Source organism: Bos indicus, chromosome 8, assembly GCF_029378745.1.
Source record: "Bos indicus isolate NIAB-ARS_2022 breed Sahiwal x Tharparkar chromosome 8, NIAB-ARS_B.indTharparkar_mat_pri_1.0, whole genome shotgun sequence".
NCBI lineage: Eukaryota > Metazoa > Chordata > Mammalia > Artiodactyla > Bovidae > Bos > Bos indicus.
This window is the reverse complement of record NC_091767.1, coordinates 741773-757243: the sequence shown is the minus strand read 5'-3', so window position 1 is coordinate 757243 and position 15471 is coordinate 741773. Positions and strand designations below refer to the sequence as shown.

Genomic DNA, 15471 nt, shown 5'->3' with positions numbered 1-15471 from the left:
GAGAACAGCTCTTGATCACGTTTGGCCAAGAGCAGATTTACCCTTGAGAAAAACGGGAAATACTACTAATCTCTGTCACACAGACATGGGGCTGGAGCTTTGGCTGCATGGTCAGAGCACTGCACCTGTGCTGGCGCCACTCGCTGGGACCATCTTCAACCCTGAATCAAATACTGGACCCTCTCTGTGGCTCTGATCACAACCCTGGAGCCTCCTGTTAACAGAGTCCTCGGTCCTGCCAGCGGAGCCCTGTGAAGGAGAACTTTACAGTTCCTTTCTTACTGAAGATGACAAATCAGGAATCCCTCCCACCGCCCTAAACTGGTTTGTCTGTGTCTCTGCCGCCCCCTACCAACCAGCTTGCCAGCTTCTAGAGAAATCCTTTGAAACTTTCAGAGCGTTGAATCCACCTCCAGCTGAGGACTGCCTCCTGACCGAGGTGCTAGGTGCCGCCTTGGTCAAAGAGGTATTTTATAACCGTTGTAAAATAAACAACAGAAATATCGCCATAAAACCCAAATAAGGCTACTTAATAACAGCAGAATACTCATGTTTGACTCTTTTGTGACCCCATGGACTGTAGCCCACCAGGCTCCTCTATTCATGGAATTCTCCAGGCATGAATACTGGAGTGGGTTGTTATTCCCTTCCCCAGGGAATCTTTCCAACCCAGGGATTAGACCCATGTCTCCTGCATTGCAGGCAGCTTCTTTACTACTAAGCCATGAGGGAAGCCCCAGAAAACAGTTAACTAAAGGTCAAAGCAACAGAGGAAAAGAATGGTTTCACACTTTCCCTAAGTGCTAAGTTTCTGAGTTTACAAAAATGTCCCGATATTCTTGGAGGTTGGTTTGAACAATAAAACGCGCTGCTTGAGTTCTTCGTAGGACTCAGCTTTCAGTGGAATCTGGTTTCTACGATCTCTGCCGCTTCTCTGGGTCTACTGAGCGGGGTTAAACACTGACTGACTCGCCCTGGTGCCTCCCAATCCCCGCGTCATCCCGGTAGGCAGGAAGACACGGGCAGCCAGCTCCGTTGTTCCCAAGACAGAGAACACACACCCGAAATAGCTGCCTATGTGTGTTCTCTCACCACACTATCATCACCCTGTGGTTTCAGCTCTTGTTTCCCACTGCCCAACCCCTATCCCCAGCCCACTCCCCCCGCCTCCCAGCGCCCCCCACCCCAGCCTTCTGTTTTGTGATGAAGCACAGATTCTTAGCATGACTCCTGGAGGCCGGGCAGTCCTCCGGGTGGTCCTTTCTGCAGTAGGGACCTGGCGTACCTGAAGTGACCACCAGCTGGGCAGTGCTGGCTGCTGAGCCGTAATCATTGCTGGCTGAGCACGTGAAGATGCCAGCGTCCTCGGGGAATGTCTCTGCGATAACCAGGGTGCAGATCTCCTCTGGAAGGAAGAGAACCGAGTCACTCATCAGAGGGCACCCACAGGGTTGCTCCCAAGAAGCCAGACTTCTGCCTTCTAACCCAAGCAAATTCGGTAACAGTTATCATGGGGTCATTTTATGAAGTATTCACAGCGGAATCTCTTGACATTTAATTTAGCTGTTCAACCTGGTGGCAAAGCTTTGGAGTCAGATGGATGCTTGGTGATTGTGGCCAAGCTCTGTCTTCATCAGCCTTGGCTTCTTCGCCTATAAAACAGGGATAATGTACTCCTCGTGAGGGTACTGTGACGAGGACACAAGAGGTTTGCAATGCGTGTACCCATACGCTTGGTACGTGGGAGACGCCAGCCCTGCCTAGTTTGGCTGACGCTCATGAAGTTCTCAATAACAAAAGAACTGCTCAACTGAAGCCCTTACTGGGGACATCAAGCTTCTCTGAGAAGCTAACAATGGGGAAAAGAGAACACAATGGGGAAATGTTTGACTGCAGACAGTTACTCTGAAAGCTACTGTTACACAGCGTGGCTGTCTTCTGTGGGGTGAGAAGCTCAGACTCTGGGACCAGAGACCGGGAGACCGGGGCACGAATGAGGGTCTCGCCACGTGGTGCCTTTGTGCCTCTGGCCCACCTCTTACCTAAAGATGGAGACAGTAAGAGAATGTACCCTCTGGGTCTTGTATGGACCATGACTCATAAATCATCCATCACAGGGTTGTCATGAGGGTCGATGCTGGTAACCATCACAACAGTTCAGAGTTACAGAAGCCCTTCTCCAGCATGAGGTACCATTATTAGCACTGAACAGACATGAGTTTAGATTTAACCCTCATGCCAACCTTGCAAGTTACATTTCCTATGATTAGCCTGTTTTACAGATAGGAAAGTTGAAGCACGGTAAGGCTAACTGATTTACCCAAAGTCACACAGTTCATGAGTGGCAAAATCAGAATTTGAACCAAGTCGGGCTCCAGACTTCACTCTCATGACCATTTATGGTTGTGACAAGATACGCACTATGCTTAGGGCACTGCCTGGTGACTTAGGGTGACTGCTACGTCGTAAGGAACTGTCGGTGGTTTTGCTAAAAAGAAGCTTAATGTAGAGTGTAGTACCTATTCCCAGTTAATCAATGTATGCATAATATGCATTGTCATTTTGGGAGTCGATTACCTATTATTACATGGAATGATGATCTATGTTGCATCAGTGACATAGGACGGCTGTGTTGGTAAATGTTAAGAAACGTTGTGTACTTCTGATTCCCACAGACACCGATTAATCACACATCATGTGGAATACGTGAGACTGTGCTGTGGCTTGTTTGTAGGAATGGCTGCGGCTGCTCCTCCTACACCCAGGCCCAGACACCCCCCACACCAGGCTCTGCAGTCCTGCCCCAGGCCTGGTATCGGGGGTTCCCCTCTTACACTCAGGCCCCACTCATACCGGGCTCTGCAGTCCGGTCTCAGCCTGGGATCTGGGGGGCTCCCTCCTATACCCAGGCCCCCCACACCAGGCTCTGCAGTCCTGTCTCAGTCCTGGGATCTGGGGGTTCCCTTACTACACCCAGGCTCCCCCCGACACCAGGCTCTGCAGTACTGTCTCAGTCTTGGGATCTAGGGGGTTCCCCTCCTACACCCAGGCACCCCCCCACACCAGGCTCTGCAGTCCTGTCTCAGTCCTGGGACTTGGGGGTTTTCCTCCAACACCCAGGCCCCCCTGCACTGGGCTCTGTCCCAGTCCTGAGATTCAGCTGGCCTGGCAGCTGCTTTAACCTGGGGGCGGTGGGAAGGATGTCCCTTTGGAGCCAAAGTCTCTGCGGCCCTGTCCCTCTGCTTCATCTCTGCGAGCACTGATGGACCCTTGGTGACCTGGAACTCAGGGCCCCCCAAGCTGGGATGGGCCATGCCCATCACCCGAGTCCACTGGCTCATCCCAGCTACCCTGGAGGCTGGCCACGCCCACCATGTGCGCCCACGGGGTGGGGGCCAAGCCTGACATGGACCACAGAGCTGCGAACGGCTGAACCACAGAGTCAGGCGCCACACAGTGGTCGCCCCGTGGAGGCACTGGTGTCTGCGCCCCTGGGCCTTGTAGCAAGAGCTGGCAGACCTTGGTGGGGGCCGTGCGCCTCTGACAGCCCCGATGGCATGCTTCTCAGAGTTCAGAGTTAAGGCATCTCTCCTGGAGCCAACCACCAGGGATGAGATTAGCAAACTGGCCTCAAAACAACTTATGCTGTAAACACAGTGGGTTTATAAGAAGTACTATCTTATAATAAAAATACTGCTATTTATTAAAATTACATCTCTTAACTTTTACATACCAACAGAAGTAGGAAATGCAAAAGTAGAGCAATTAAGGCTTCCTTGGTGGCTCCATGGTCAAGAATCTGCCTGCCAGTGCAGGAGACACGGGTTCGATCAAGCCCGTGCGTCACAATTACTGAGCCTGTGCTCTAGAGCCTGGGGACCACAAATGCGGGAACCCAACTGCTCTAGAGGCCATCCTCTGAGACAAGGGAAGTCACTGCAACGAGAAGTCTGAGCACTGCAGCTATAGAGGGGGGCAGCTATAGAGGAGGGCCCTGCCGCCCCGACGTCGATGCTACTAGAGAAAAGTCCAACAGAGATCCAACACGGCGAAGATGAAAAATAAGTGAATAAAAAGTAGACCAATAAAACAGTAAATAAAATGAAAGTAAGTCTTCCTTTATATCCCAAGAGAGCTTGTTGACCTTAACTTCAATTGCAAGATATGCTGAGTTCTTAATAACGTACTGCTTTCTTTCAACAAACAAAATTATTTTCCCTTTTTGAAATGATGGTATCATTGGAGACTTCCCGTGCTATGAATAGTGGGGAAATGCTGGGCACTATGCATTTTCTCTTCTAGTTTGTTTTAAACGGATGGGGGGGTTGCCATCCGCTTTCATAGGTCATGATCCACAGTTTAAAAACACTGCCCTAGGGGGCCCACTGGAGTTCCTGGCTCAAAAACCGTCAAGGAATCCTGTTAGATGGAGCTGTTTGGCGTATTAGGAAAGGGTTTTCAGGGAAAGGCTTGAGAGCATTTATAGCACACGACTATCACTGATGCAAAGGCTCAGTGGCCAGAACGGGAGGGTGACAGGGAGCAGGGGGAGGGTGCCCTGTGTGTCCTGACTGCACTGCACACACTTCCAGGCTCTCCACCAACAAGAAAGACACGAAGCTAGAAACAATTCCAGTCGGGGCGGGGGGTCACGTAAGACGAATCCTGGAGAAACTGATTTATCCAGAAGTGCATCGGGGACTGGGGATTTGTAAACTGAACACATAAATTTGGGCTACAAGGACTAGCTTAAATTGCTCATTCCTTTGGGCGAGGTCCCAGGGGATCCCCCTAAGGTCACAGTTAATTAACGTTGAGGCCAAAACGCTGAAGGTCACACCCTGCCTCCCATGAGCTCCTTAGCACAAGGCCTTTAGGTGTTCTGCATTTGCTCCTCGTCCAGGAGATGGGGAACTCAACAGAAATGAAGCTGTGAAAGGTGGGAAAGGGGGAGTTTCTTGGATCTGAACATCCGAATTACTCTCACTGTCCAAGTAACTCACTGCAAACCCACCTGCAGGTGGGCTCTGTGTCCTCCAGGTACCAGACACACTGGGAGGATGCCAGACCAGCCCCAAGGGTGCTGTCACATGGCCCTGCTGGTAGAAGAAGAGATGGACAGCCCAGTCTACGGAGATTTGGGGAAAACCCCCCACCCTCCACCCTGTCCTGGCCATTCTCTGGGAGGTGGGCAGCAGCATTTGCTGCTGGGCGTCTGTGCCCGCCTCCCCATCGCACTGTCCTGGAAGATGGAGCTTCTGGAGACAGAGAAACGCCTGAGAAGCTTTCCTTGCAAGCACGGTGCTTACAGTTCATACAGTGCTGTGCTGTAAACGTACCTTTTAAATCAGGGTAATATCTTACCTAGCAGGGATGAGAGAAATCGGTCTGGGAGCAATGACCTCGTCAACTCTCAGAGTGCCTTCTTATGTTATCTACAATTTTGTGATTTTTTTTTTTTTTAAGTCATGCCATTTTAAGAAAACCCCAGCTTGTTTATACAGCTGCCCCTTCTCACCCAGAGGACCCTTCAGAGAATGAAAAGCCTTCGTGTTTCAAATCTGACTCAACAAACTTCATTTTCCAGCAATTCTCAGGAACACTTCTCCTGCATAAAATGAGGTATGTTCATGCATAGAGCTGATGACCGACTGGATAGTTTACATACAGAACAAAAAAGTCAGAATAAAAAAGCACAAGCAAGTTCTTTGGGTTATCTTCAGACATTGCCACGTCTCAGGGACTTTTACAAGACAAAGCTTTGGTCCAACGCCCTAAAAGTCGTTCAGCTTTGCTTCTCTTGGAAAATTGCATCCGAAAGTGACAACAGGCTCATGTTTTGCTGAGAAAGCAGCATCTTGGCTCGTATGCTTCTGACACTAAGGGAAGAAGAAAGCCGGGAAGACAGGGCACGAGCCCGGTGCTGCACCCAGTTCTCACCCGGGACCATCTTCTGTGAACAAAGACCGTAAGAGACCGTGAAGTACATTTTGGTGAGGGACGGGAATCAGGAAATGACTGCTTGTCTCAAAGACAGAGGCTCACTTGCTTGTATTAAAAAACTGGCCTTTGAAAAAATGGAAAAGTTTAAACTTACTAATGACTCTAATTATGATCTATTTGAATCCAATTTTCCTAACTAGAAAGCTTTGATTTGAAGACATATAACAACTTACTAAATCAGAAATCTTTTTGCTGATGGTAAATTCTGTCTTTTTTACCATTACTTAAAAGTTACTCAATCACATAACTACCTATCAGAGGTTAATCGCAAATTTCATTCAACTTCTTGGTCATGTTTAACTCTTCATCAAATACAAACAAAACCATTTTGTTTGCAGAAACATAAAATGAGGAAGCAGCATGGATTATATTACTGGATCCTCTGGGTAACTGGGGGATGTTTTCATAAATGTCTTCCTTTACAGGCCTTTTTTTCCCCCTTTGGGATCCAGCCTAACTAAAAATAAAATGCAGCTTTTACCTTCCAAACCACATAATTTGGCTAACGCAACTATTAATAATAATAATAAAAAAGGACTCTGGACTAAAGTTAGCAAGATGTGATTCAGTGTGGGTAACTATAAGACATACACATTTTTTAAAGGACTTCCTGTGTTAAATCATAATGGAAAAGAATATGAAAAGGACGGATATATATATATATATATATATGAAACTGAATCACTTTAACATACAGTAAAAACTAACATTATAAATCAACTACACTTCAATAAAAAAATTACAAAAATAAAAACACATAGATTAGGGAGTAACAATGAAATGAACCCCAGCAGACTCATCAATAAACCTAAGAAAAGAAAGATGACCAGTTCTTTAGAAATGCCCCCTAATACCCACCCCAGCTGAATCTTCCTTTCTGTTTGATTTCCCTGTATGTTTACCACGTATCTATAGTTCCTTCAAAAGTGTGCCCTTTAGTTTTACTTTGTAATTTATTTTGATTGGAGTGTAGTTGGTTTGCATGTTGTGTGGGTTTCAGACAGCAGAGTGAATCAGTTATACATGCACACACACCCACTCTCCTTTAGATCATTTCCCCACACAAGTTGTTGCAGCACTGAGCAGAGCTCCCCGTGCTACCCAGGAGGTCCGTGATGGTTACCTATCTTACATATAGTGGTGTGTGCATGTCAGTCCCAATCTCCCAGCTTATCCCTTCCTAGCCTCCTTCTCCTTCAGTAACCGTAAGCTTGTTTTCTACATCTGTGATTATTTCTGTTATGCAAATAAGTTCATTTGCATCATTATTTTAGATTTCACATGAGTGACATCATATGATACTTATTTTTCTCTGACTTCACTTAGTTTTTAAATGTTGACTAACAAGCATTTTGGAGAAGAAAATGGCAACCCACTCCAGTATTCTCGCTGAGAAAATCCTACGGACAGAGGAGTCCGGGGGGCGGGGTCCCAGTCCATGGCACCTGAAAAAGTCAGACACGACTGAGCACAAGCATTTATCTCGTTGTGTAAAGAAAAGGCCAACTTGCCACTGTCAGAAAACACTTGAGCTTCCCCAGGTGTTTACCAAAGTACACAGGGGTCCTGAGTGGTCAAGGCCGCAGGGATTCCTGGGAAATCTGGGGCTCCTGGTTGGGTGGGGGCTTGTGTGGAGGGGCTGAGCACCGGCAGGAGAGGGACAGCTGGCTAGAAGACCTGGCGGTGTCTGCGTCTGTCACGTGACCGCTTTGCAGTTTAACCTGGCCGACTTTCTGCTCTCAGCTTTGGGTCAGATCACAGCACGTCCACAAGCAGGCACACGTGTGCTCCCAGCTGATCCCGCAGGCAGGGATGGGGGTCAGGCCAAGCAGAGATGCGACCTGGGGTCAGTTCACCAGCCTCCCTCATCATCTGTCGTCAGGGCAGGAGATGGGCGCTGGGCCTGAGCTCTGAGTGGGGAACGTCACACTGTGTCTGCCCTCGTCACATCCCAACGTGGCCGTGCCCCGTGGGTGCCCCCAGCTCTGCTCGCCTTTGCTGTCGCGCTCCTTCCTGCCCCGTGTCTCGCTCCGGCCGGTGAGTTCTCTCACTGCCAGGAGCACACCCTGCAGACAGGTGGTGCGGGGCAGTCCTTGAGGCATGCAAGTCTGACAGATCCCGAATGCTGCTCTGCGTGGAGCCAGAGGCTCGCCTGGGGTCCGGCTCTGCACTGGAGGTCACATCACAGCAGCATGTGGAAGGCCTGCCTCACCCCTGTGTGCTGTGACCCCGCTCAGAGGCTCGGGCTCTCCGATCCAAGTACTGTTGCGCGCTGAGGCTGCCTCCTCGGGTGTGGGGCGATCATGGTCGTCCCGGGCCCTGTGACTTCACATGACGCGTGGCCATCAGTGTGTCTAGACACATTGTGCGTTCAGGGTCCCTTCAGTCTGGACACTGACTGCCTCCAGTTTGGGGAATAAACATAGTATCTCATTGATAATCCCTCCCCTTCATCCTCGCCTCCTGCAATCCTAGTTTCGAATGTGCGGTCCACGCCAGTGGGTCTCTACCATCTGATTTTCATTCCTTTTCTCTCTTACATCCCTCCTCTGTCTTTTCCTCCTCCTTTGTCAGACATTTTCCCATCTTTTGTTTCTGTTCCCAGTCTTTTCATTCCACCAACTCCTCATTTTCTGAACACCCTCCCCTCCTCCCAGTTTTGCTTCCTGGATGCGCCGATTCTCTTGTCTCTCTGATGATAGCGGTGCGGTTTCACAATTTCTCTTAGTGCATCTGCTGCCTCCATGCTGCATTCTGGGGAGCTGATCCTGCTTTTCTGTACCATCCCAGAGGGCAGTTTCTCCATCTGGGTTTGATCTCTTCCCATCCTCATGGTTCTGAGCCGTGTGGAAGCTCAGAGCAGCAGAGAGCACTGGGCACCCAGGCCTTCCCGTAGCTGCCTCTGTGTTGGAGAAACTCCTGGATTGTCACGGGTGGGTTTTTCTTCTTTTGGGGTGTTCCAATGCCCAGAGAGGAGCCCCAGCATCTTGGCCTAGCCAGCCTTCCCAGGGCCAGGGCAGTGGGTCGTGGGGGAGGCAGGTCTCAGGTCCTCAGAGTGACGCGGTCCTTCTGTCTCCTGCTTCAAGTCTTTCCCTCACTCCCCAGACATTAAACCAGACTTTGTTGGTTCACAAGACCCTAAGTGTCTCAGCAATTTTTCATGGTGTTCCAAACCAAAAGATGCAGAGACAGTCTTGTTTGCTAAAGTAGTTCTTACCAAGAATGTAATACTATCTAGGTCTTAAGAAGTTACTGTTTTTAAAAACACACATAAGTTGAAGGAAAACATCAGTATCTTATTCTTAAATCACCATGATCACTCGTGTGTATGAGTGTATGTGTGTACGTGGACCTGGACCGTGGCACAACTCCTCCTGGAGTCACGCTGGACCAGTCACCCTCCTCTCACGTCCACCCTGGACCCCCCACCCTCCACTCACATCCACACTGGACCCCCCACCCTCCTCTCATGGACACCCCCCATCCTCCTCTCATGTCCACACTGGACCCCCACCCTCCTCTCTCGTCCACACTAGACCACCTACCCTCCTCTCACGTCTACACTGGAACCCCCACCCTCCTCTCGTGGACACCCCACACCCTCCTCTCACGTCCACACTGGACCCCCAACCTCCTCTCACGGCCACACTGGACCGGCCACTCTCCTTTCATGTCTTCACTGGTTTGCATGTGGGACTTGCTCTTCATCACACACACACCAAAAACTCAGTTTCACAAAGTTCAAAGGACTGATGCTGAAGCTGAAGCTCTGATACTTTGGCCACCTGATGTGAAGAGTCGACTCATTAGAAAAGACCCTGAATGCTGGGAAAGACTGAAGGCAGGAGGAGAAAGGGGCGACAGAGGATGAGATGGTTAGATGGCATCATCAACTCAATGAGCATGAGTTTGAGCAAGCTCCAGAAGATGGTGAAGGACAGGGAAGCCTGGTGTGCTGCAGTTCATGGGGTTGCAAAGTACTGGACATGACTGAGCAACTGAATAACAACCACCATATTACCGAAGAGAACATAGAATGATCTAACATTGTGAGGCAGAGCCGTCTCAAGCCAGCAGTCCTTATCTATGTGTCAAGTCTCACTGTTTTATTGAAAATCTCCACCATCTCCAGCACCTCTGTTGGCAGGTATGGCGCATGGGGTGTCTGGCCACACAGTTTGGGAACCACAGGCTTTATCCAACCCACTTTTGTTTAATCTACCATCTTAACCTGGAACTGTATTCAAACATCCTCACAGTCACCCTCTGACCACTCAGTACCTCACTTCATGTAACAAAATATAATTCATTCACATGTTGACTCAGGATTCCACTCTCGGGAGCTAGGAAGGTGAGTATCCCTGGTGAGCAGAGAGCCACACTTTCTCAGGCACCATCTCCCAACCAATAAGACACATTTTTGAAGTTTGGATTTTGCACGCCATGAGACAATGCTGCAGGAGTAACTCAATACAGCCTGTGGCCATTTGCAGACAGCTGAGTCAGGGCCTGGTGCTGACAGCTGTCACGCAGGTCTTCTGTGCCCTGCTCCCCTCCCTTCCCCCTCCCTGCCCCCCCCCCCCCATACACAGGTCTCTGAAGGACTCAATCAGGATAAGGTCAGTATGTTAAGGAGGCTGGGGCAGGCTCTCTGAGAGACATGTGGGTCCTGAGCACACTGACTGCTGTGGACTGAGCCGCTGAGGAGATGGGGATGCAGGCAGACCTCTGTCTAGACAGGAAGGCAGTGGAGACACATCAGACTGACGCAGCACAGGAGTGACGAGAAAAACCTGCTTCCGTTGAGTAACACAACTGGAGGGAATTGACTATTTCCCTCTTTATCTAAACATCTAACCCCTCCAGGGGCTGCGGCCAGGCACGTGAATTTCAGTTTCATTTCCAGGTCTTTATCTTACCCACGAATAAGAGAAAGGAAGGAGAGTGAAGAGAAGAGAAAAAGAGACATACAAATAAGTGAGGGGGCAAACCGGGAAAGAAAGGAAGGGAAGAGGCCAGCCAGGGAGGACAGCACAAGAGTGCGTGGGTCAGGAAGTGGGGCGAGGCTGGATGCATTCTGAATCTCAGCCATCTTACATCTTGGCATTTGGAGACCACCCTCAACCTAGTCCTTTAACAAAATTTATCTCCTCTCCATGAAACAGTGGCTAAAAAGTAGCCAGGGGGGAAACCAGTTCCTACATACATTCCAAAAGGCTAAAGAGCTCACAGGTCTGTCCGTGGGATGGAGCTATCCATCCAGTCATTTAAGGAAAATAGAAGGTTCAATACAAGTTGAGTTTTGTACCCGGGAAGCATCAGTCAACTTCAAGGTCAATGTTAGACCTCCGCCTCCCAGTAAAGGAATCATAATCATATGTGGTTTTGTCAGGCAAGCCAGGACACTGCTCAGCTCCAAATATGTGTTAATATTTGCTTGTTGTGAAGTTCTAATTCAACAGCTCATGTAAGCGGTCACTGGGATTGTTGTTCATGTTTATGGATTTTATGTAATTCTCCATGCCAAGGGTAGACTCCTGAAGCCAAATATTGTGATAGTCCTCCATGAAAGAAAGGAACAATCCAGCTGTGTGGTGAGGAACACAATTGTGGAGGAATTACAGAGGTCAGAGAAGACTAGTTGTGTTTTTTTCCATAACTGATGACTATATGTGTGGTTTGCCTTGCGCTGACAGATTTGCTTGAAATACTGTTCAACCAAAAAAATACTGATACTTGTCTTCAGCAAATGCTATTATTGTGGTTGGAATGAAGGAATCTGTATTCCTAAATGCTTCCAGATCAAATCGAAGGGAAAAGAAAAATAGGAAACTTGAGTGAGCACAGAAAGCGCAGACTTTTCCATACGTTCCGAGGATGTGCCGATTATAAGGAAGGCCTTCCGTATCCTGCTCTCCCTGGCATGATTTGTCACTAACCCAAAAGCGTTCAAGGACATTCTAGAGGTCAGACTACCCCATGAAGCTGCTCAGCACTGGTTTCACTGAATAGTTCAACCAAATTCTAGAAGCAAAACAGCAAACATAACAGACAGGCATGTATGTTGTGTGAGGCATGGGAGTGTGTGGAGTTTCTCTCCCTCGTCACTAAATCCTTCTTAGTTGGCATACTGTTTTCAATTTTCAAACACACACATACTCAGAAACTGAGCTATGCCATTTCTAACCAGTGTTTTGAATTTTCAGATGATGCTTAGTTTATGATTTTCCAACACAGATCACGAAAGACATTTAATAAATTACATCACCTGTGTAGGTGATGACAATGGATAAAACATGATGAAAGAAGTTACATGAATTCAAACAGAATTCAAACACGATGAAAGAGTTGCATGAATTCAAACAGAATCCAAAATGCAACCTCAAAAGCACTCTTAATCCATTCCACCAGAAATACTTTCAGAATGTTTGGCCCAAGACTTTAGTTTTATTTGTAAATAAATAAAGTATCAAGAGATAACCTTCTCCATAGATTTGTTCATATAAACTTTCTTGTGGGTAAAGGAGAAATTTGATTCCTGTGTTTATATCCATTCATCTATCTAGTCTATTTAAAATAGCAATGTAAGAGATGTGCCCTAACTCCCATAGGGTTTCCACACCAGTTCACACAGGAGACTGAGCCTCAGAAGTTCCCTCTATCAGGGAACAGCATGATCATTAAACAGCATCAATTTTATATGAAACCATGTCACAGACAAAATATGCAGTTGTGTTTCCGTAATTTGGAAAGTGACCACAGCACCTGCCGTGGGGACTATACATGTGGGCGCTGGGTTGGGAGCAACGCAGAACAAGAAGGCGTCAGATCAGCATTTGCACAGCAGAGGAAACAAGAAACAAGATGAAAAGACAACCCGCAGAACTGGAGGAAATATCTGCAAACACAGCAAGTGATAAGGGATTCCTCTCCAAGATATACAAACAGCTTATACAGCACAATGCCAACAGAACAAACAACCCAATCAAAAATGGAAGACCTAAACAGACATTTCTCCAAAAAAGAGATGTCCAAAAAACATAGGAAAAGATGCTCAACATCGCTAATTATTAAAGAAATGCAAATAAAAACCACAATGAGGTATCACCTCACACTGGTCAGAATGGCCATCATCAAAAAGTCTACAAACAAAAAATGCTGGAGAGGATGTGGAGGAAAGGGAAGCCTCCTACACTGCTGGCTGGAATGTAAATTGGGGCAATTTACTGCAATCCCAGTCTTGGATGTATATCCAGAGAAAACCATAATTCAAAACAATACCTGCGCCCCAGTGTTCACTGCAGGACTATTCACAATAGCCAAGATATAGTACTGGTTAGTAGTTTGGTTGCTCAGTCATATCCAACTCTGGCAACCTCGTGGGACTATAATCTGCCAGGCTCCTCTTTCCATGGGATTCTCCAGGCAAGAATACTGGAGTGAGTTGCCATCTCCTTCCCCAAGGGATCTTCCTGACCCAGGAATCGAACCTGGGTCTCCTGCATGGCAGGTGGATTCTTTACTGACTGAGCTACAACGGAAGCCCAAGACAAGGTAACAACCTAAATGTCCACTGACAGAGGAGTGGATAAAAAAAGATGTGGCACATACATTCAGTGGAATATTGGCCACAAAAAGAATGAAATAATGCCATCTGCAGCAACGAGGATGGTCCTAGAGATTGTCATACTGAGTGAAGGAAGTCAGACAGAGAAAGACATCATATGATACTGCTTATACATGAAATCCAAATACATGGTATGAATGAACTGATTTACAAAATAGAAGTAGAGTCACAGGTGTAGAGAATAATCTTATGGTTACGAAGGGGAAAAGGGGGAAAGGGATAAACTGGGAGATGGAGACTGACATGTACCCACTAGTACACACAAAACAGTACACGTAAGGACCTGCTGGATAGTGCAGGGAACTCTACTCAGTACTCTATCATGACCCATACGGGAAAAGAATCTGAAGAAGAGTGGATATATGTGTGTGCTGTGCTTAGCTGCTCAGTCGTATCTGACTTTTTGAGACCCCATGGCCTGTAGTCTGTGAACATATAGCTGATTCACCTTGCTGCACAGCAGAAACTAACAGTATTGTAAATCACCTGCTGTCCAGTAAAGATTTAAAAGAAAGTGGAAGGCATCAGATCCACTCCAGTCTCCCCTCAGGGTACTCTGAGCATCCCTCATGGCTGGATCCTAACTGGCTCACATTCTGCCCCTCAGGGCCTCTGCTGGGGTATGAGAGCTTCGGGACCAACCACAGCCTTTCTGACCAGGAGCCTCCAAGCTCTCCAAGGAGGGCCAGAGCCGAGTCTGGCTCCTGAGAGACGCAACCGTGGTGAAGCAGAGACATATCATTCCTACCCTTCAGCAAGAAGACTGAAGCCTGTGACGTCACTGCTGGGAAAAACACTGAGACAGTGTCCTCCAGGAGGACCTGCTAGGAAACACGTGACAGAAATCTTGCTTCTCTTTAGATGTCAGTTTTGTCTGTGAGAAGACAGGCGAGAATGAGAAGAGTGAGGCAGAGGGCAGGAGACCCAGATGCTGGAGCACACGGCTCTGATGAGGCCAGGGATGTGTGAGTGAGACACCACAGGCTGAGACACTGTTACCCTGCTGCAGCACAGGAAGTGTTCACGGCTCAGGGCGTACACACGGAGAGCCTGGGGTCACTCTACTGACACCTCAGGGTGCACAGAGAGTCCCTGGGGTCACTCTGCTGACCCTCAGGATACACAGAGACCCTGGGGTCACTCTGCTGACCCTCAGGACACACACAGACCCTGGGGTCACTCTGCTGACACCTCAGGACACACAGAGACCTTGGGGTCACTCTGCTGACACCACAGGGAGCACACAGACCCTGCGGTCACTCTGCTGACCCTCAGGACACACAGAGACCCTGGGGTCACTCTGCTGACACCCCAGGGAGCACACAGACCCTGGGTCACTTTGCTGACACCTCAGGATACACAGAAACCTGGGGTCACTCTGCTGACCCTCAGGATACACACACACAGAGACCCTGGGGTCACTCTGCTGACCCTCAGGACACACAGAGAGCCTGGGGTCACTCTCCTGACCCTCAGGGAGCACAGAGAGACCCTGGGGTCACTCTGCTGACACCTCAGGACACACACACACACAGAGACCTGGGGTCACTCTGCTGACTCTCAGGGAGCACAGAGAGACCCTGGGGTCACTCTGCGGACCCTCAGGGAGCACCCAGAGACCCTGGGGTCACTCTGCGGACACCTTAGGGAGCACAGAGAGACCCTGGGGTCACTCTGCTGACACCTCAGGACACACACACACACAGAGACCTGGGGTCACTCTGTGGACCCTCAGGGAGCACCCAGAGACCCTGGGGTCACTCTGCAGACACCTTAGGGAGCATAGAGAGACCCTGGGGTCACTCTGCCAACACCTTCAGGCTGCTCTCTCAGGAGACACA

The 15471-nt window shown here is 48.7% G+C and overlaps 1 protein-coding gene across 6 annotated transcripts in view; it reads right to left on the bottom strand.

Annotated features, from left to right (window-relative positions):
- PALLD (palladin, cytoskeletal associated protein) overlaps positions 1–15471 on the bottom strand; it is a 364941-nt gene that overhangs the window by 173893 nt on the left and 175577 nt on the right. For all 6 annotated transcript variants that reach the window (XM_070794343.1, XM_070794341.1, XM_070794342.1 and 3 more), the window contains one exon: positions 1286–1405. In XM_070794343.1, coding sequence (XP_070650444.1) covers positions 1286–1405 — 120 coding nt within the window. The remainder of the gene's footprint in view (positions 1–1285; positions 1406–15471) is intronic.